The sequence below is a fragment of the Eretmochelys imbricata genome, chromosome 14 (genome assembly GCF_965152235.1).
Source record: "Eretmochelys imbricata isolate rEreImb1 chromosome 14, rEreImb1.hap1, whole genome shotgun sequence".
Lineage (NCBI taxonomy): Eukaryota > Metazoa > Chordata > Testudines > Cheloniidae > Eretmochelys > Eretmochelys imbricata.
Window position 1 is genome coordinate 16,786,993 of NC_135585.1, and position 19,293 is coordinate 16,806,285.

The window sequence follows — 19,293 nt, forward strand, 5'->3', positions numbered from 1 at the left end:
TCACATGGTGGAGTTTGGATACTGCACCCAGCCCACCTCCTTGTACGCGGCAGTCACGTGGGTGTAGATGAGGCTCTTCATCTTGGTCCAGGCTCTCTGCACCTCTGGGGTGAAGTCGTTGGCATATTCTTCAGCGATGACCTCCAGCATGACACCGGTGAAGAACTGGGGGAGAGGGAGACAGGAAAGGTTTCTTAGATTCTCCGGGAAACAAGGGGAGGTGGTCAGGGGCCACTGGGGCAGCCCCTTTTCCAAAGCAACACTGTGGCTGAGTTCAGGGGGCTTCTGCCATCTTGCTGAGCAGGTCCATAGGGATACTTTACTCTGCTTTGCATTACCCCCAGCCATTGCTCTGAGAGATTGACAGACGCTCATTAGGCTCCAGGAGATGTAAAGCCGTGTTATTAGCCCCACTGTACCGAGGGGAAACTGAACCCCAGGCAGGTTGTGAGCTACATTGTCTTGAGCCCGCTCATTTTAGGGGCCCCACTTTTTGGGTTCCCAACTAGAGACCAAGGCAGATCTTTCCAAAGAGCTCTGCACGGCAGGTATGGAGCTGGTTGGAAAATCAGGTCACAAGCGTCACGGTGGGAGTTGCTGGGTACTAGGCACTTTGAAATCTGTCCTATAGTGTCTGCTTTTCAGAGGTGTTAACCGCCCACAGCTCCCACTGCCTTCCTGAGTCAGCGCTACTGAAAATCAGTACTGAGGCCCCAGGTATCTCGCGCTGCCCGCCCACAGGTGCCCAGAAGGAGGGGCCACTTTTGAGAAGTTTGGCCTAAGTGTCTTGCCTGAGGTCACGCCACAAGTCGGCCAGGGACAGAACCCCGGTGTCCTGTCTCCCACACCTCTGCTCTAACGGCACAGCTGCGGAGCTCTGGACAGGTGCACTCTCTAGGCGCTCGGCAACTTCCTCTCCTTTCTGCTTCTCCAGGTGCGGCAGAGGAGAACGTTGGCCGGCTGCCCACGGACACAGTAGGAGTTGCCTGCCCTGAGTCGCCTCATCTTTGCTCTGCAGTGCTGCTTTCTGACACGCTTGGCCGTGCAGGGGCAGAGCGGCTTTCCCCTACTTCCCAGGGTCTTTATCCCATTCCCCCACTGGAGCGCTAGCAATTGGTAGTGGGAGGAAATCCTTTACCTCCATCAGAAGCTGTGGGAGAAGGAGTTCCCTGCGTCTTCCTTGTGGGGGAAAGGCAGGCTTCCATGGGCTGGGGCAGCTCGGTACCCCACTGCCATGGCAAATAAAACAGCTGTAGGTGACCTGGTCCAGAGCTAGCCCCTTGTCTGCTTTCTCTCTTCCACAATCCACCCCTCCCAGTTTCACAATGAAAACCCAACGTCTCTTCCACTGATGGGTTCTGATGCCCATGGCTGGGGGAGGTGGCCCATGGCGGCGAAGCTCCCAGGGCTGTAGGCCACAGCCCTTTTCAATCCGACCTCATGGGCTCAGAGGCGGGGGTTTTTCCCCTGAGGTTCATCTTAAAAACCATCCCGCGGACCCGTGCTGCCTGTGAGAGCAGAACTGGGTATTGGCGCCGTGTGGCACGGGGCGGGGGGATGGTGCCTGGAGGAAGCTGGAAAGCAATTCTCCCCCCATCTTGGCAAGAGCATGGCCGTTTTCTGCGAGCTGCATTTCAGCGGAGGATGCGGAGGTGCTCGGAGGCTGCACTGACACTAGCCAGCTGATTGCTCTGTCTGCTAACCCATTGGCCATTTCCATCTGAAGGCAGGTCAATTCCCAGCAAAGGAGATAACCCTCAAATGAGGATCCCAACTCTTTTCCCCTCTTCTTCATCTCATTGGCATGCAGCCCCATAGCCCCTTCCACTCACTTGACACACCCCCTGGCACTGTAACAGCCCTCCCCTGCACTCCCCCACCTCCAGAAGCACCAAAATAGGCCCCTACTTTTGGCAAGCACCTGCCTTACAATACAGTTTCTTGGGCATGGAGATGCTTCTGGGGTGCAGCCTGTGAAGTCCTCACCCCTTCTCTCGCTCTCTCGCTGCCTGTCAGTGCCACCTGCCCCTTGGCTACTAACGGGAGCGAAAGAAAACTCCCAGCTGAGTGAGTAAGGAGAGGAGGTGAGCAGGGAGGGAACTTGCTGACTTGTAGCACCGACTCCAGCCTCTCTTCCCAGTGCCAGCAGAGCACCTGGTATAGCACCCCCTTCAGGATACCCAGGAAGCTGACTACTCCTGATGTAAAAATCCATAGGACTGGCCAGCATCCTGGAGGCTAGAATAAACCAGTGCATCCCCACCATCTCTTGCCAGCACCCGTTTATCAGTGTGGGCCTTATGCCCTCCTTCCCTTTCCATCTAGTGTCCGAGACTTTCGCTCCAGTCCTTTACCTTGAAGTAGACAGGCTCCACTTTGTGCTTGAGGGCGTGGGCCTTGCCTACCAGGGCCAGAACAGACGAGACCTTTTCGGAGTCGTTGATGTTCTCCACTACGGTGTTAACAGCGCCCATGACCCGCCGGGCATGCTTGCGCAGCTGCGGGGTCCTCTCCATCTCCAGGGGGTCCTCCATGTGCTTGAACTGACTGAAGTACTGCTTGGCAGATGGGAATTTGACAAAAAACCTGCACAGTGCAGTTGGGAGAGAAGGAGAGGGAAAGAGAGAGAAGCCACGTGAATTTCAGTGAGAGTTGAAGTGGCCTAGGGCAGTGGTTCTCAACGGGGGGTACACATACCCCTGGGGGTATGCAGAGGTCTTCCAGGGGGCACATCAGCTCCTCTAGATATTTGCCTAGTTTTACAACAGGCTACATAAAGAACACTAGCAAAGTCAGTAAAAACTAAACTTCCATACAGACAATGCCTTGTTTATACTGCTCTATATACTATGCACTGAAATGTAAGTACAATATTTATATTCCCATTGATTTATTTTATAATTACATGGTAAAAATGAGAAAGTCAGCAATTTGTCAGTAATAGTGAGCTGTGACACTTTGGTATATTTATGTCTGATTTTATAAGCAAGTCATTTTTAAGTGAGGTGAAACTTGGGGGTACGCAAGACAAATAAGACTCCTGAAGGGGGTATGGTAGTCTGGAAAGGTTGAGAGCCCCTGACCATGGGGCTAGAGCAAAGCCCAATGAGGCAAGAGAGCTCGGATCTATTCCCAGTTGTGCCACATACTCTCTGTGTGACCTCCTGGCTTGCAATGGCGTGAGGTTTCGTTAGTCCTGAGCATCTGCATCTCCCAGTAATTCAGTGGGGGCAGGGGTGCGTGGCCCATCTGCCACCCATGTTCTGGGAGCTTTCCCAGCTATAACAGGGGCCTGTCAGTAAATACTCATCCGCCTAGCAGAGGTGCTGGGGGGCTGAATTTGTCATAGTCATTCTTACTGCTGTGGCTAATGGCCCCCTTGTGCTGGGCACTCGATGCACACAACGTGAAAGATTTTTCCTGCCCCACACAGCTTGCAATCTGATATTTGCAAAGCCCGTCTCCCGTCTGTACAAAGCCCCCAGCAGACAGGTTTTCCTTCCTCCAGAGCCCATTCAGTGGCAGCAGGTTTCCAATGGCTTTCATGAATGGAACAGCTGCACTCTGCCCCTGCACGTCCACACAAATTGAATAATTCTGCCCTTGGCCACCCCCGTGATTCCCCTGAGTTTTCACAGGGGGAATCAAGGGCAGCACTTGGCCCAGAGAATCCAGCTGGGCTTCACAATGAGAAATTAAATCAGTGCTCCCAACGTTCCTGCTGGGGGGCGGTGCTGAGCCCTAGGGCTTCTGGGTCTCCAATGTACCGATCCTAGGTTATTGTTTAATGCCGACAGACCCTGGTCGTCGGTGGGTGGGATCAAACATGGGGCCTCTGGAGCTTAGTGCATGAGCCTCTACCACGTGAGCTAAAAGCCAACTGGCTCTTAGCTAAGGCTGAAGAGCAGACTCATTTAACTCTCTCTAAGTGGATTTGGTGCCACTAGATGGGACAGAACACTACACCCAGAAGGTGTGTGGGTTACAGTTGCACCCTACAGGGATGTCTTCTTCATCCCCTGTTGGAGAGTGGAGTGGTTCTGGGGCCAACCCTCTTTCCTGGACCTCAGGAAAGGGGTACAGGAGACCCTCAAATCTGATGGGATTAAAGCCACGGGACAAATTAATCACAACTGAAATAAAAGGAGTTGTGGTTGAATTGGCCACCTGGAGCTAAAACCTCGACTCCCTCTCCATTCCCCAGTAGGAAAAGAGCTGGGGAGGGGGGAGTCCATGTGTCTTTGCTGTGGTTGTTTAAGAGTCTCACACACACTCCCCAAATTTGCTGAGGCTGCCCCAGCCCTGCACAGAAAGGGCAGCTTTGCTCTGTGCTGGGAACAGGTATCCTTTTGCCTGGGGCAGAACCCCCGGGGCATGGATCTGAAATGCTGTGAGTGAAAGGGAAGTTTTTGCTGAGCTCTGAGTCCACTTGCTGTGTGCACAGGGGGTCCCACTCCAAGCTGAGGAGGGGGCGAAGGCTCTGTTACGATAGGCTAGTGAACCCATACACCGCTTGGTAACAGAGGCAGAAGCCTGGGGCCGGAGGAGTGAGAGTGTGTGTGTGTGCAGGATCCTACATCCTAAAAATCTCTGCTGAGTTACTTAATCCCTGCATGAGAGGTGAGATTCTGCTGTCACTTGCAGCGGGGCACCTCCATCAGTCTGTAACTCCATTGATTTCAGTGAAATTGCTCCAGATTTACACGGGGGGGGGGGGGCGAGATCAGGATTCAGCCCATCCTCTCCACTCCGAACAGCCCAAGGTTTGAGCAGCTGGGCTCTCTCTGCGTCCTTATGTGTGTACATTAGACTGGCTGGGAGCCAGCGTAGGCTGCTCGGGAGCTGGTAGACTCAGCTCCCAGGGCTGTCCCCCGATGTCTTCTTTGTCCGCAGTTCCCGACAAACACCTCCCTCCCGCCATCTGCCTCCTCCCTCTTCCAGGTTGGTGCAACCCCTCGGAGGCACTGCACGGCCCCATGCCAATGCACACACTGCCTCCAGGGCCAGGTGGGTTCATCCTCTGTACCCGCCAGCCCGTGAGCAATTACAAATGAGAGCCTGCTCTTCGTAGTGCCGCCTCATTGTCCTCTCCCCCCACCCCTCCACTGGCTCCCGGAGGATCCGGGGGGCTGCCAAGAAAGCAGCGAATGGAACGTACATCGCTTCTGTTGCTTCCCTCAGGCATCTGGGATTCATCAGCGGGCCCAAAATAGGTTTCAATGTGTGAAGAGTGAGCAGCAGGGGGAAGGAGGGAAGGTGGGGGGGGAAGGCATCGGTTTGAAAATCAGAGAGGGAGCCGCGAACAAGCTCCTTGGATTATTTTTTAACCTCTCCTGGCAGAAGCTTAAAGCGGCTCCTCACGGCATGTCTGCTCCTTGCCAGAGGAAATCATTTTCCTGAACCCCAGGTCTCACCGTCCCGCCTCTTTTAGCCAATCTCCGTCCGTTCACAGCTGTCCGGGAGAGCCTGAGCCTGAGAAAGGGCTTTGAAGTGGAATACGCACGGTGCCAGGGCCCGGGAACTAGGCCTTGTGGTCCCGTGCATCCTTCTGACAGAGCATTAGGGAGATCTCTGAGTCTCATTCGGCCAGGGCAGCTCTGGCTGGGGAGAAGCAGCAGTCTGGGTTATTGTTATATATACATGGAAGCATCGCTATTAATGTTCCCCTTTTCCCTGAGTTCCCAGGATTCGGCCTAGAATGTCTCCCAGCAGGACAGACATTCCCCCTCCATAGCAATAGGGTTTCATTTGTTATCCTTGCTTCACCCTGAGCCCTGGTTTCTAAGCCTGGATACCTGCTGGCTCTATTATTCTGAAGTTCTTTCTCTTCCCCCATTCTCTCTTCCTTCCCCTGACCATGCTGTCACAGGAGATAAGAGAGGCTACAGCACTCAGCATAAAAAACGGAGCCAACAGGAAAGGATCAGTCCCAATGTCAATATCTAGAAGTCCTTCTCTGTGACCAAGCTGGTCTTCTCCATGCCCACGTTAGCAGATCTCTCCTCCTCGTGGGGCCAGGGGCACTTTGGCCAGTGTGAGTGCTAATGGCACCATCCTCTCGAGGATCCCGGGTGTTGGAGTCTCACCCATCATGGCAAGCTGTAATATCAGAGGATCGGCCTTTCTCCCATGCAGCCCAGCTAACAAAGAGATCTGGTCCCCTCAGCAGCGACCACCTCTGTACAGGGCTGAATGAGGGGAATTCAGGCTCGGAGAAGGGGCAGTGGGGAGCAGCAGCCGGAAGAATAGCTGACCTGGCACATAAGATGAAAACCATCTATCCTGAAATGTGTGTCCAACTCAAAGCACATAAGTTCTGATTCTCCTCTCACTCATGCCAATATAAATCAAGAGGAACCCCCTTGGAAATTGGTGATGTTCTTAGGTACTTGGGAAGCATTACTTGCTCCGAATGCAAAAATAGTGTCTGGGAAAGAGGCTAAGGGGGTAGAAAGAAACCGCCACTATGTGTATCATGACTAGGAAATCAGAACGTCCCCTCTCTCAAAGTAAAGGATAGAAAAAGATCAGCCTAACCCCCCACTGTAGATGCAGCTAAGTGGATGGAAGAATTTTTCTGTTGACCTAGCTACTGCCTCTCAGAAAGCTGGATTACCTACATACACGGGAAAACCCCTTCCGTCAATGTAGGACGCATCTACAATACAGCGCCACAGCTGTGCTATTGTAGTGTAGACATGACCTATGTGACTCATACAGGAAGTCTGTGACAAGACAGGGAATTGAAGTCAGGTCTCCTGAATTGCAAGCTAGTACCCTGAGCACTGGACCAAAATTGTTTCTGGGTGAATAAAGCTGGGCATTCAAAACTGAAACTTTTGGCCTATATCCAGAAGAAAAACACTAGTGTTAAATTCAAGAAAGGCATACTAAATAAAAATTCACTTGAATCTCAAGAAACTTTTTAAAAAAGCAGTTCATCAGTAGTTGTTAATTAACTTAGAAGTTTAATTTATCATTTTGATAAAGGACAAACAAAAGCAGGGGGTGGAGGAAGAGAAAAAAATAACACATTCTGATGAATAGGGATTTTTTTTCTATCTGTTGCATCTTTTCCTGTAGTTCAAACATCTCAGTGTCTGGAATATTGTTTTCTGATTCATCCAAGATCATTACAAATATAATATTTACCATTGCATAAGCAAAATGGCGATTGATACAAAACAGAGGCCTGCATGCCGATTTCATTAAATTCCTTGTAAGTGATTCGATTCTGCGCCCCCTAATTTGTATTGCATGAGACACATCTGGACAAAATGGACAGGATGTCCTAAGTGTCATTTTTTTCCTTCTTCCCGTTTAACCATTTTAGGTACATGACCTTTATCAGCAGCAGAACTAAAGGAAATAATTAAAGTGCAAGATGGCTGCAGGCACTGGGAATTGGCTCTTTGTTCTCATTTGTTTGGAATCTGAAATATGTTGGCGGAGGAGTGAATTTTCTATAAAATATTTGATCGAGGAAAGTATTTAGAAGGTGATTCCCCTTCCAGTAATTGCAATACTCACTTGTTTAGCAGCGGGAGAGTTGTTTTCTGAAATTTCAGTTCTTCTAGGGAAAGGTGTATTTTCTTGAATCCATGAATTTGTTACAGCTCTGAGCTATGTTCTGATATCCCTACTCACACCGAGTAGAAGGTACTCAACAAGTAGCCCTGCTGTAATCAATGGGGCAACTTGCAGGGGAAGATAGTGGAGAAAGATATTGCCCATATGCTCAGGGTTTAGCTGATCGCCATATTTGGGGTCGGGAAGGAATTTTCCTCCAGGGCAGATTGGAAGAGGCCCTGGAGGTTTTTCGCCTTCCTCTGTAGCATGGGGCACGGGTCACTTGCTGGAGGATTCTCTGCTCCTTGAGGTCTTTAAACTACAATTTGAGGACTTCAATAGCACAGATATAGGTGTGAGGTTTTTTTTGTAGGAGTGGTGGGTGAAATTCTGTGGCCTGCGTTGTGCAGGAGGTCAGACTAGATGATCATAATGGTCCCTTCTGACCTAAATATCTATGAATCTATCTATGAAAAGGATGGTCCAGTGATTGCGGCGATAGCCCGGGACTTTGGTGAGCCCGGTTCAAGTCCCTTGCTTTGTCACAGACCTTGGGCAGGGGCTGGATTTACTAAGGTATTTAGGAACCTAGTGGGGCTTACAAAAAGTGCCTATGTAAGTCAACAGGAGTTAGTTGTAAATCCCCACTTTCTTCCTTAGTGAGGTGCCTAAATGCTTTGTAAATCTGGCTTTCTGAGCCTCAGGTTCCCAACGGTATACTAGGCATAATGTTGCTGTCCCTCCCAGGGGTGCTGCAAGGATGAATACATGAAAGACTGTGACGTGGTCAGACACTATGGTGATGGGCGCTTGCCTCACCTGCTACTCAATGGGAGCAGTTATCAGAGCCTGGCCCTTTAGGACAACCTAGCTGAGGTTGGACAATGTGGTGATCTTTAGTTCATATCTATCATTGACCTTAAAAAATGACCTACAAACGCCTGACTGTGAATTTGAACGAGTATCTGATTTATCCACATTCAGTTCAACAGCCTGCAAAACACACACCTGAAGAAGCAGCACGTGTCATTTTATTGCTCTGAAGTCCCAACCCAGCAGGCACATAAGTGTGGGAGAGGTCTCAGAGCGAGGGCAGAGGGTTGGAGTGTAGGGGGATGAGGGCTCTGGCCAGGGGTCCGGGCTCTGGGGTGGGACCTGGGATGAGGGATTTGGGGTGCAGGCTGCCCTGGGGCTGTGACAGGGACAGAGGACTCCCCCAGCCCTCTCTCCCTGCAGCAGCCCGGGGCTGGAGCAGGGCACCTCCCCCCACCGCGACAGGTCCATCTGGGGCTGGGGTCGGGGAGAGACACCTCTCCCCGCCGTGCAAGGTTCAGGGCTGGGGGAGAGCATCTCTTTTTGCCTCTCCCTGCCACGGCAGGTTTGGGGCTGGGGCCAGGGGAGAGGCACCTCTCCCTGGCCACAGCAGCTCCCGGGCTGGGGGGGAGCGTCTCTCCTCACCTCTCCCCGCCACAGCCCTGAGCACCTGCGCGGCCCTTGATAGGCTGCTGCATGGCTGCACAGCTTAGAGGGAACTTAGGACCCTGCCCCCACCCTCACACCCACCCATCCCCCTCAAGACCCTGCCCCTGAGCCACCTTTTCCCCTGAGGCCTTGCTCCCATGCCACTTCTTCCCCCCAAGACCCCACCCCCCCCTTCGTTCCTCTCCACCCCTCCCCCATTGCTGGCCCTTATTGCCAGTAAAAAGCAGGAGGACCCTGGCCCCTGCCCCCCCTTTCCCCCCCATTCTGGTGCCCCTGCTTCAGTTTCCCTATTTATAAAATGTGGATAATAGTGATCCCCTCCTCTGTAAAGTGCTTTGAGATCTACAGATAAAAAGAGCCCCGTAAGCACTGAGCATTAGAAGCCATTTGTTAAAGTTTCCTACAGGCCCCACAGTGTTTTCTCCATCGCTGCCCCTAGCAATCATACCAGACACACCAAAAAATCTGTTATCTACAGCCTGGCATTCATACCACAGAATTTGCTCCAAAGAGAAAATGTGGGATACTCATCTAAACACACTTAAAACTGCCTTCATTAAACAAGGACGTTCCACCAGAGAAGTAGATTGCATCATAGAAAGGACCATCCAGATACCCCAGGAGAACCTGCTTCAGTACAGGGAAAAAAGCCCACTGACGACACACTCTTAGTTGTCACCTATCATCACACATTGGAACCCATGTGGGGTATCATCAAACAGTTACAACCCCTATTTGATGGGGACCACATCCTGAAAGAAAGCTTTCCTGAACCCCTTCTTCTGCCCTTCAGACAGCCCCCCAACCTCACCAGGCTCTCATCAGATCAGGATCCACCAACTCAAAGCAGCACCAGACCCTGCCAGAACAACAGACTCAAACCTGCAGAAATCTCACTGCTACAATGATCAACACTCCCACAATACACCTTTCAAGATCCAGGGGTCCCACATATGCCTATCGCAACATGTGACATACCTCATCCAGGGCATCAAATGTCCCAATAACAACTCTGTGCGTGAAACCAGACAATCCCTACACTCAGAAAATTCACACAGAAAAATGATAAAAAACCAAAAACACTCTGTCCCCCATGGGCAAACCCTTTTCACAAAGGGATCACTCCATGTGATCTTGCAATACTCATCCTCAAAGGAAGCCTGCACAACACCTTCAAAAGATGAGCCAGGGGCTTAAATTCATAATGCTACTAGACACTAGAAACCATGGAGTGAACAGGGACACTGATTCCATGGCTCATTACAATGAGCTGTAACACATGCCTGCCTGCTAACCCTTAATGGCCCACTTCAGACCTCTTTTTGCTCACCTCATTTCAAGTGACTTCTGACAACATGTCACCTCTTTATGCTCATCTATCTGTCCCAACTTCTATTTAGCCCGGACACTGATTTCTTTCCCCACATCTGAAAAACTCTCTGTAGTTTAAAACTTGTACCTTCCACTGGGGGAAGTTGCTCCAATAAAAGATATTACCTTAGCTTCCTTGTGTCTTTCATATCCTGGGACCAGCACAGCTATACCAACACTGCAAATGACTTATAATTGTCTCACTCTTTATCGGGTGCTCTCCCCTGTTGTCTTATTCTTAGACTGTAATCTGTTTGGGGCAGGGACTCTCTCTTTGTTGCATGTGTGTACATTGCCTAGCTAAATGAGGGTGGGGTCCCAGGCATTACAACAGTTAATTAGTAGCGGGAATACATAATAAAATACAACAGATTTCCTTCAGGCTGTGCTCTTTGTGAAGATACGCACAGGCTATCTTGTTTGGCGGTGCAAATATTTTTAACCGCTCATCCCTAGACGTCAAGCCCAACAAAACACAGGCTGGATGAGTCATAACACCACGAGTAGTGACAGCTGTGGGAAGGGGATGTGCTACGAGGCCCACAGAGTTGCTCCAAGGACAAAGCGGCTGCAAAAGTTGAAGCTAAAAGCTAACTTACAGTTAGTATGCTGCTCACCGTGAGGTACCAAAACTTCTCCCTCTGCCTTGCCAGTCTCAGGACCCAGGAGCAGCACTAGTATCAAAGTCACCCTATTTTGTGGCGTGCTGAGAACCCTCTACTCCCATTGCAGAGGACTCTCGTCAGCACTGGGGATCAGGCCCAGCAAGGGGACAATTTTAAAGATCTCCTCTCCCCTCCTGGTCCATTCTGATTGCAGGGGTGAGAAAAGGCTACTCTCAAGGTCCAGGAGCAGCTACAAGAGTCTCCCTTGAATGCAGGTGCAAAGTTGTATCTGCACCAGGAGCACTCATATGGCCATCTTGAAAGCACTTTGTGAGTCATCCGATCAAGGAGCGGAAACAATACCATGTGACTTAGGAGATGGCACATAGAGTAAATTACTGAACAGTTTCTGCTCAAAGCAATAGTTCACCATCCTCAATGCTTCACCTTTATACAGGGCAGAAAATTAGTCTGGCCTGGTCAGAAACTGCTGCTGCTGGGAGTCTCAGAGTAAGATGCCTCTTTGGAGACTGGCTTCACCCCACTAAACGTGTGTGCACAGAGATCTCAGCAAAGGGCCTTGTCTTGCTGGCTGCTACCATGAGGCGCTGAGCACCCTTCGCCCATTCCAGACTTTGCAGAAACGCACCATATGAGGAGAGGGACACATAACTGAACACGAGAAAGGACAAATCCTCAGAGGGAAGGCGAGGATGTTGTCAGAGAAAGTGACCCAAAGTGACAATATTCAAACTAAGATCCACTGGATGGTCTCAGGTGCCAAAGTGGAGCTTGCCGTAGCTCCCAGCAATTCTTCACGAAGCAACCCTGGGACTAGTCTCCCAAGGGAAGAGGTTGGGTATTTAGAAATGGACCATGGAAAGCCTGATAAAATATTCTGCCCTGACTGGAGAGGGGAAGGGAGTAGCTGGGATGACCTCATAGGTCTTCCCTGTTTCAAACGTCTCCGCTTCTGTAAAAAGCAAAATCCAATGGGGTGGATTTTCCCCCTCCCTCCCGCTTTGTCTTTTCATGGTTTCTGCCGTTCCCCCAAGGGCAGCAAAATAAGGAACACCTAGCAACTGACGAACTGCTTCCGTCCCTTCCTCAGCATTACACCGCACGGTTGACCTTCGGCAGACAGCCGCCTGTCCTTAGTAATGTTGTTGTCTAGATTTCAGCAGCTCTGGCTTTCCTTGCTCAGCGGCTTTCTAAGAGGCTCGCCTCAAAGAGCAGAGGCCACTGCTGTGCTCTGAAGTAATTACCAGCCTCACAATGTGAACCCTGGTCATGTATAGTCTTTTCGCCACCACAGGCAGCTCATCCTGCTACACTGCATAATGGGCCTCAGCTTCACTCTGTCTTCATTAAAGCTGTGGGTATTGCCAGAGACCCAAACATCCCCTTGATGCATAAATCTAGCTTTCCACTCAGTGCTCTGCAAGCTCTTAATTCTGACAGTATCTATTTTGGTTTTCTTGGAGGCACATGGCTCCTGCAGTGTCTTCTTGCAAAAGCCATTATAGCAATTACTTCAGTTCCGGGCATAAGTGATCTGGCCTCACGCTAAGAAACCCATATTCCTGTTTCCAAAAGTCTCACTGGAGCTGTGGTTTCAGCTGGCGCTGTTTAATATTATTACTTGTACATTTCCCGTTGTTCAGTCCTCTCTCTCTCTGTGAACAGAGCTTGTCTGCGCTGGTTTTCACAAGCCATCGACTAGCACCGCCATGCTGCCAGTGACACAGAGCTACGGCAACACAGCTCTGCAAATCGTCCGGCCAAAGGGTTGTCTTACTGCCTTTCCTCTTCTCAGCTCCCAGCCAAGCAGCTGGCCTGCGGAGGTGCTCCCTGCCCTGGGAGGGAGCAAGCGAGACTCTGCAGGGAGCTTCTAGCCCTGTCTCCCCAGCCCAGCTCCAGTGAGAAGCTCCCCAACCCAGAGGAGCAGGTATCGCCCTCAGAAGGCCTGATCCAAAGCCCACTGGCAGCAAGGCTAATGGCCTTTGGATCAGGCCCTGAGAGATTTCGAGGAGGAAGAGCAGTGGGTGAGGACCCACCTAAGGTCAGACCTTTGGCACTGATTCCCCACAATTCTCAGACAGCCATAGGTGGGAATTGTCAGTGAAGGGTGATTGCGCAGGAGAGTGGGGGCAGTGATCTCTGGGCCCCAGCTGAGATGGGGAGAGGCAAGGATGTCAGGGTTTAGACTGAAAGTGGGGAGACATTTGAGAAATGCTAATAATGGGATAACAAATCGGGTGGGTGGGGGCTGCAGAAGGAAATGGAAATGAATGAAAGTTTCAGGAGAAAGCCAGCAAGGGCAGCCATGACATTAACATAGTTAATACTGTTACAAAGCAGAAAAATAGAGATGATTTTTTATGACAGAGGCCCCCACCAAACTCAGGACTCTGTTGTGCTAGGTGCTGTACAAAACAGCCCCTGCCCCAGAAGCTTACAGTCTAAATAGACAAGGTAGAAGTAGTATTCTTCCTATTGTAAGAGGGATTAAGGGACTTGACTGAGGTAGCATAGGGAATCTGTGGCACAGCCAGGTTTTTGACCCCAGATTTCTTCAGGCTTAGTCTAAGGCCTGATCCACAAGGCTCTCCCATTTCCCTAAAGAAATGGTAAATGAAAAATAGACAATGGTTTTAAAATCTAAAATGAAAGAAAAAATTGGCTTGAACAAAAGAAAAGGAGGAATAGTGTAGATAAGAGTTAAGCATAAAATTAAGTTATTAATGATTAGCTGTAAAGATGAAATAAAGAAATAACTAGGGTTCATATCTTACAATTGAAATCCATTGGGGCTGCCTGCAGGGTTGGGCCCTGCATGCATATCTGACATCACATCAAGTATTTTGCTTGTTTGCTGTCTCTTAATTACTGTTTGTCTGCTTGGTCTATTGAAATTGTAAGCTTTTGGAGGTAGGGACAGTCTCTTATTATGTGCACGTTCCCCTCCTCACACAGGGTTGGACCCTGATCCTGAATGGAGCCTTGGGCAGTACTGCAGTATAATATTAAATAATAATTATCCTAAACAGAATGTAGTCTCCATGCTGCAGAGTGTAAGCTGCTCATTGGAGTGGTCAGGAAGGAATCTTGCCATCTGTGATAATTTGGGGAGTTTTTCTGTACAATTTATGGATTCTGGCTGATACTGGGAAGTTGTTCTTATGAAACCTGCTGTCTCATGGACTGCCTCTATGTCTGTGTTTATCTGCTCTGGGCTGACAGGGCCTGTAGCATGAACATCCCAGACTAGATACAATGGACAATAGTTAACCGTAACCACTGTACTCTGACCTGTGAATAGATATGCTAAGGAGGTTTACTGGAGCAGGGAGAAGCCACTCCTCCTGTTTGTCAGTAGGAGGTTGGGGTTTGAATAGTCAAAATTATCAGCAGCAGGCCAAAAAAACCAGGTCTTGGTGGTGGGATGTATAAACTTGAAGGAAAAACTCACAGGAAGCTTTTGGGCAGAAGATGTGGGAAGAGACTGGCAGGCTTGTGTAGCGGGGGACCCAGTTTAGCTGCAGGGCCGAGCAAAGTCAAAGCAGGCTGAGTGGGTGGGGCTGAGGGCTCCATGGTTGAGAAGCCAGGCACTGCAGCAGAAGGGCACTGGCTGCCCCCGGAAGACTCTGACCCCCGCCCAAAGAATGCTCTGGGGTGGTGAGAAGACTGAGGCAGGGGCATGTGTGTAGGTTTTATGATTTTTGTTTAGATCTGTTTAGAGCATTGGTGCCTTAGAATCCTGCGCGGAGTCTGTCTGCGTGTTACATGTGACACCTATCGCGTGCCCCTTGCAGAGCTAACTGTGGACCCAAGACACCCACACAGGTGGAGTTCTGGGAGACGGTGTGTTTAAGCTACGGAGGGAAGAGTGGGGAGTGGGTGCTGGCCCAGGGGCAGTGCCTGGACTCTCTTCAGGCTCTGGAGGTTTAAAACATGTGGGATGCAGCAGCTGGTTCCCCCACACCTGTCTGGTGAGTACCCAAGGAGGGGCCTTTGACTAGTTCTGTGACAGCCCCTCGCTAGCATCGCATGGGACAGCCGGCTAGGTGCAGTGGGCAGGCAGGCAGCTCGCCTTTCTCTGAAGCATGCTGGAAGTCTGCTGTAGTCTCTGAGCAGCATGGGGAGCGTTGCCGATACATCCCCTTTGCAGTGCAGCAGACATACATCATGCCTGTCACTCGCTTTGTGTTAATGTTGGTGGCATGCGTGCGAGGCTCCCTGTATAACTCTCCTCTCACACGCTGCTAGGCGTTTTTAGACCTGAGGCAATTGCTCATGAGGTTGATCTTACATCCTGCTTGTGCCTCTTAAGAGTGCGTATGCTGTAGTTGCCAGATGATGGTAATGCGTGTGGCATGCATCCTTGCTCAGACTTGCATTTCTCAAGAGGCACACAACCCCTGCAAGGGACTGAGGTTTGTCCTTTGACGATCACGATTTTCTCTGAGTTCTTGACATCCCCAAACCACATCCGCTGCAATATATGCTTAGTGGGTGCCTCACACTTCGCATCAGGTCCCAGATCATCAGGAGCACACAAGTACTAGATATACTTCAGGACTTTTCAAACCCTCAAGGATGGGCAACATACCATAGACAGCTCCACAGCTCAGAAGTCCTGTCTGATACCTTGGTGCCCAAGGACCCTGGACAGTTACCCACATTCCAAGGCTGCATGTTTCAGCCAAGGTAGATGATTCAGCCTAGGAAGAGTGTCTTTTTCAGTCAACCTGTACTTTGAAGGTTGAGAGATGTATGCTGTTTAATCAACATTGCCCATTGCTACCAAATGTATGAAACACTTAGCTTCTGCCAAATCCACAAGGAATGTCCTTACCTTTCAGTGATTTTAATGAGCATTGTAGCTCAACAGACAGGAGCACTTTGTAGCCCACAGCAAAGACGTTACATGCATTTATAGACGCCGAGAACCACATTCTGCTCTTCGCAGTGACAGCCCAGCATCCCCATTAAACAGAGCACTTTAATGGAGCAGAGAAGGTGGCCCACGTACCCTGTTCTAAATGAGGGATTCTCGTGGGCTGGTACAAATCAGTTCACCTAAGGACGCGTCACATGCTGATCAATAGTTATCTTTAACATTTAATTTCTTAACTCTGCTGCTGCTGAATTGTCCTTTTGTGGCAAACGTGTGAGTCTGAGAAATAGTCCCTGGGGGGTTCTCACAATTGTTCTGGTTCATCAGAATGTCTCTTAAAGAAGGAGATTTGCAGGAGGGGAAACTTTCATAGACAGCAGATCAGAGTTAAAAGTAATCATTATAACAAAGGTCTCAAAGGGGATGGGGAAGGAAGAAGAGAAGCATCCAACTTTAAAATGTCCTGTGTTCTTCTTCCCCAGTGGGCACTTGTTTTGAAATGAAGCTGATCGGTTGACAGTTACATGTAATATGAATTATTTGGATGCGTAATCTCGGGGTGGCAGCTTAAAACAGAAATGTTACATGTGACTGTGAGGGTAGGGGTCTACCGGATAGGACACTGGGCTGGGAGTCAGGTGACCTGTGCTCCGCTCCCTGCTGGGCCACTGCCCTGTTGTGTGATATCGGGAACACGACTACACCTCTCTACAACTTTGTTTCCCCTCCCAATCTTATGTCTTGTCTACTTAGCTAGTAAACACATGAGGCAGGAAATGTCTCTTATTCTGTGTGTGTCCAGCGCCTAACACAATGGGGACCAGATCTCAATTGCAGCCTCTGCCTAGGTACTGCTGTAATACAAATAAATAAACCAGATTGATAATAAAAGTGGGGGTCACAACTTAATAGAAAGAGTGTCTCATAGAGGCCTTCCCTCAGTCACTTTCTCACAAACCACTTCTTTTCCCATTGGCCATCACTAAGACCTCCTCCCTTAGCATTCCACATTATGCAGACACCTTCCCTCCCATTGGCCATCAAATTGACCTCCCGTCTCCTGTTTGCCACCGTATAACATCCTCAAAGTAGTCGCACACAAGGAAAAATGGCAGCTAAAAACACACTTAAGTATCTTCCAGAGCTGGTCAGCAGAGGAAAAGGAGGCCACTGGTAGCATGAGGCCAGCAGGTGTTCCACAAGCCACACTGTGCAAAGCGCTGGCGTAGTGAGACTCCCTGCTGCTGACTAACATCCACAGTGATCGTTTATGGGTGAACTGGGGCATTCGAGGTAAAACCGTACCATGTTTGTGTTTTGCTGTTTTCTGGCCTCTCCTGTTCTGAAGGGCCTTTCCCAAAGCTCAGACGAAAGATCCACTTCTTGTACACACTACTTAAACCAGGAGAAAACAACCACTTAACCTTTCTCGTGTTTTCATAAGCTTCCTTACCATGTCCGCTCATTAGTAAAGCTGCTTGGTGTTTAAACCCCAGACACCTAATAATGCGAACAAGTCTAACACTCATTGAGTGCTTTTCATGCTCAACGCCCTTTACAAGTGGGGGTGGGGAGGGCAAACCCTGATGGACTGGCTCAGACAGAACGCCTATTGAAAACAATGGGACCTGATTCTCCATGTGTACTAACTCCACTTTACACTGCTCTGGTTTGTGTGACAGAGCGGGGGTAGGAGAGAGAAGGGTGTGTAAACAGGGAGGAAGATGTTCCGAGGTTGAGAAGTTAAAACTAGAGCTGTGAACATGTGGGAGAAGTCTCCCTGCAAGGTCAGAGACGAGGCATTGAACTATGGAAAGTTAGTGAAGAAATGCCAGGGCCTTACACACACAACTACTACCTGGTTCAGTACCTCTTGCAATGGTTTTGACAGCTCTGTTGCTGGGTGTAACTGTCAAATTGGATGCGATCTTTGATTTACTCTTTTGCTGCACGGAGCTAATGAAAGAATCTGAGTTTTTCACCAAAGCGTTTGAAGGGGCATCCAGCGGGCTCCAGCCTTTGAGCCTTAGCCCTGCGAGCATGGAGCACCTGCGTGTGTATCTTCTACATGCATGGTGATGGCACATATGAACTGCATGTGGCATAGGTTTGAGTGTGTGTGTGTTCTATGTGAACTGAGTGCCTGTGTTTGCATTCCTTGTGATTGTTACATGCACTGAATGCGTGTGTTTGCATTCCTTGTGTGTGTTTCCATGAGAAGCGCATTGGTGTAGGATTTCCAAGGTCCCTAAGGGAGTTAGGCCTCCAGACGCATTCACTTGCAATGGAAGCGGGCACCTTATTTTCTTTGGTGTCTTTAAAACTCCCAGCCTAGCTGCACTGTGGTGGGTACTGCCTGTGTGCGTGTATTGTGAGGATATGTGTCATGTGCATGTGTTTCACTTTGCAAGGTTTCAGTTTGAATTATTAATAACCCTTAACAATATAGACCGATGCTTTACAGAAATAAGAATAAATTGTGATCTACAAATACACCATCAATGGAAACATCTACTAAGCAGGGCAAAATCTGTGCAGTTACATTGAGGCTTTTCATCTATAGCTCTGAGTGCTTTACAAAGAAAGGATATCAGCCAACCTATTTTACAGATGGGAAGACTGAGGCAGAGAGAGGGGACGTGATTGATCTACTGGGGCCACCCTACTTCCCCATACAGCTGTGAGCAATCCCACTAAAGTTCAGGTACTGGGATCTGTGGAACTGGTTGCCCCAATAAGGTGCTATTTAGTGCTGTCCCTGGGGTGCTGGAACAAGTTTTATAGTGGGGGTGCTAAGAGACATTGACCCAAACTGTAAACCCTGTCTATGATGGAAACCACTTCAAGCCAGGCAGTGTGGCAGCACCCCCAGCAACCCTAGTTCCAGCATCTATGGTTGTCCAAGGCACAGCTGGGTCCTAAGTTAGATTCCGCTCGTGCTCTGTTAAAAGTTAAGCATATGGTTAGATAATAATAATATTAAATGCAGAGACCTCTGGTTTCTCAGGGGAGGATGGTGCGTGAGATGAAGATATTGTGATTCCTCAGGCAGGAGGTTCCCCAGCAAAGGAAACTATCAATTATTTAAATACTTTTATCCACACAACTTTTATTCCCACAGTCTAGGGATAACTTAGCCAAATGGCATTATTATTGTTATATTCCAGTAGTGCCTGGGGACTTTCCTGGGGAAGGAAGATTCAGAGAGGAAAGACAGTCCAGTGATTAGGCCACCAGACTAGGACACAAGAGTCCCGTTCCTTGCTCCGCCACAGACTTCCTGTGTGTCCAGGGGCAAGTCACTTACCCTCTCTGTGCCTCGGGTCAAGAGGAATAACTGCCCTGCCCTACCTTGCAGGGATGTTG

General features: G+C 49.6%; 1 protein-coding gene across 1 annotated transcript in view; it reads right to left on the reverse strand.

Moving 5' to 3' along the window:
* CYGB (cytoglobin) overlaps positions 1-19,293 on the reverse strand; it is a 24,897-nt gene continuing 5,604 nt past the window's right edge. Inside the window, exons 2-3 of the mRNA XM_077833840.1 lie at positions 2,355-2,586; positions 1-165 (exon numbers count right to left, since the gene is read on the reverse strand). Coding sequence (XP_077689966.1) covers positions 1-165; positions 2,355-2,586 — 397 coding nt within the window. The remainder of the gene's footprint in view (positions 166-2,354; positions 2,587-19,293) is intronic.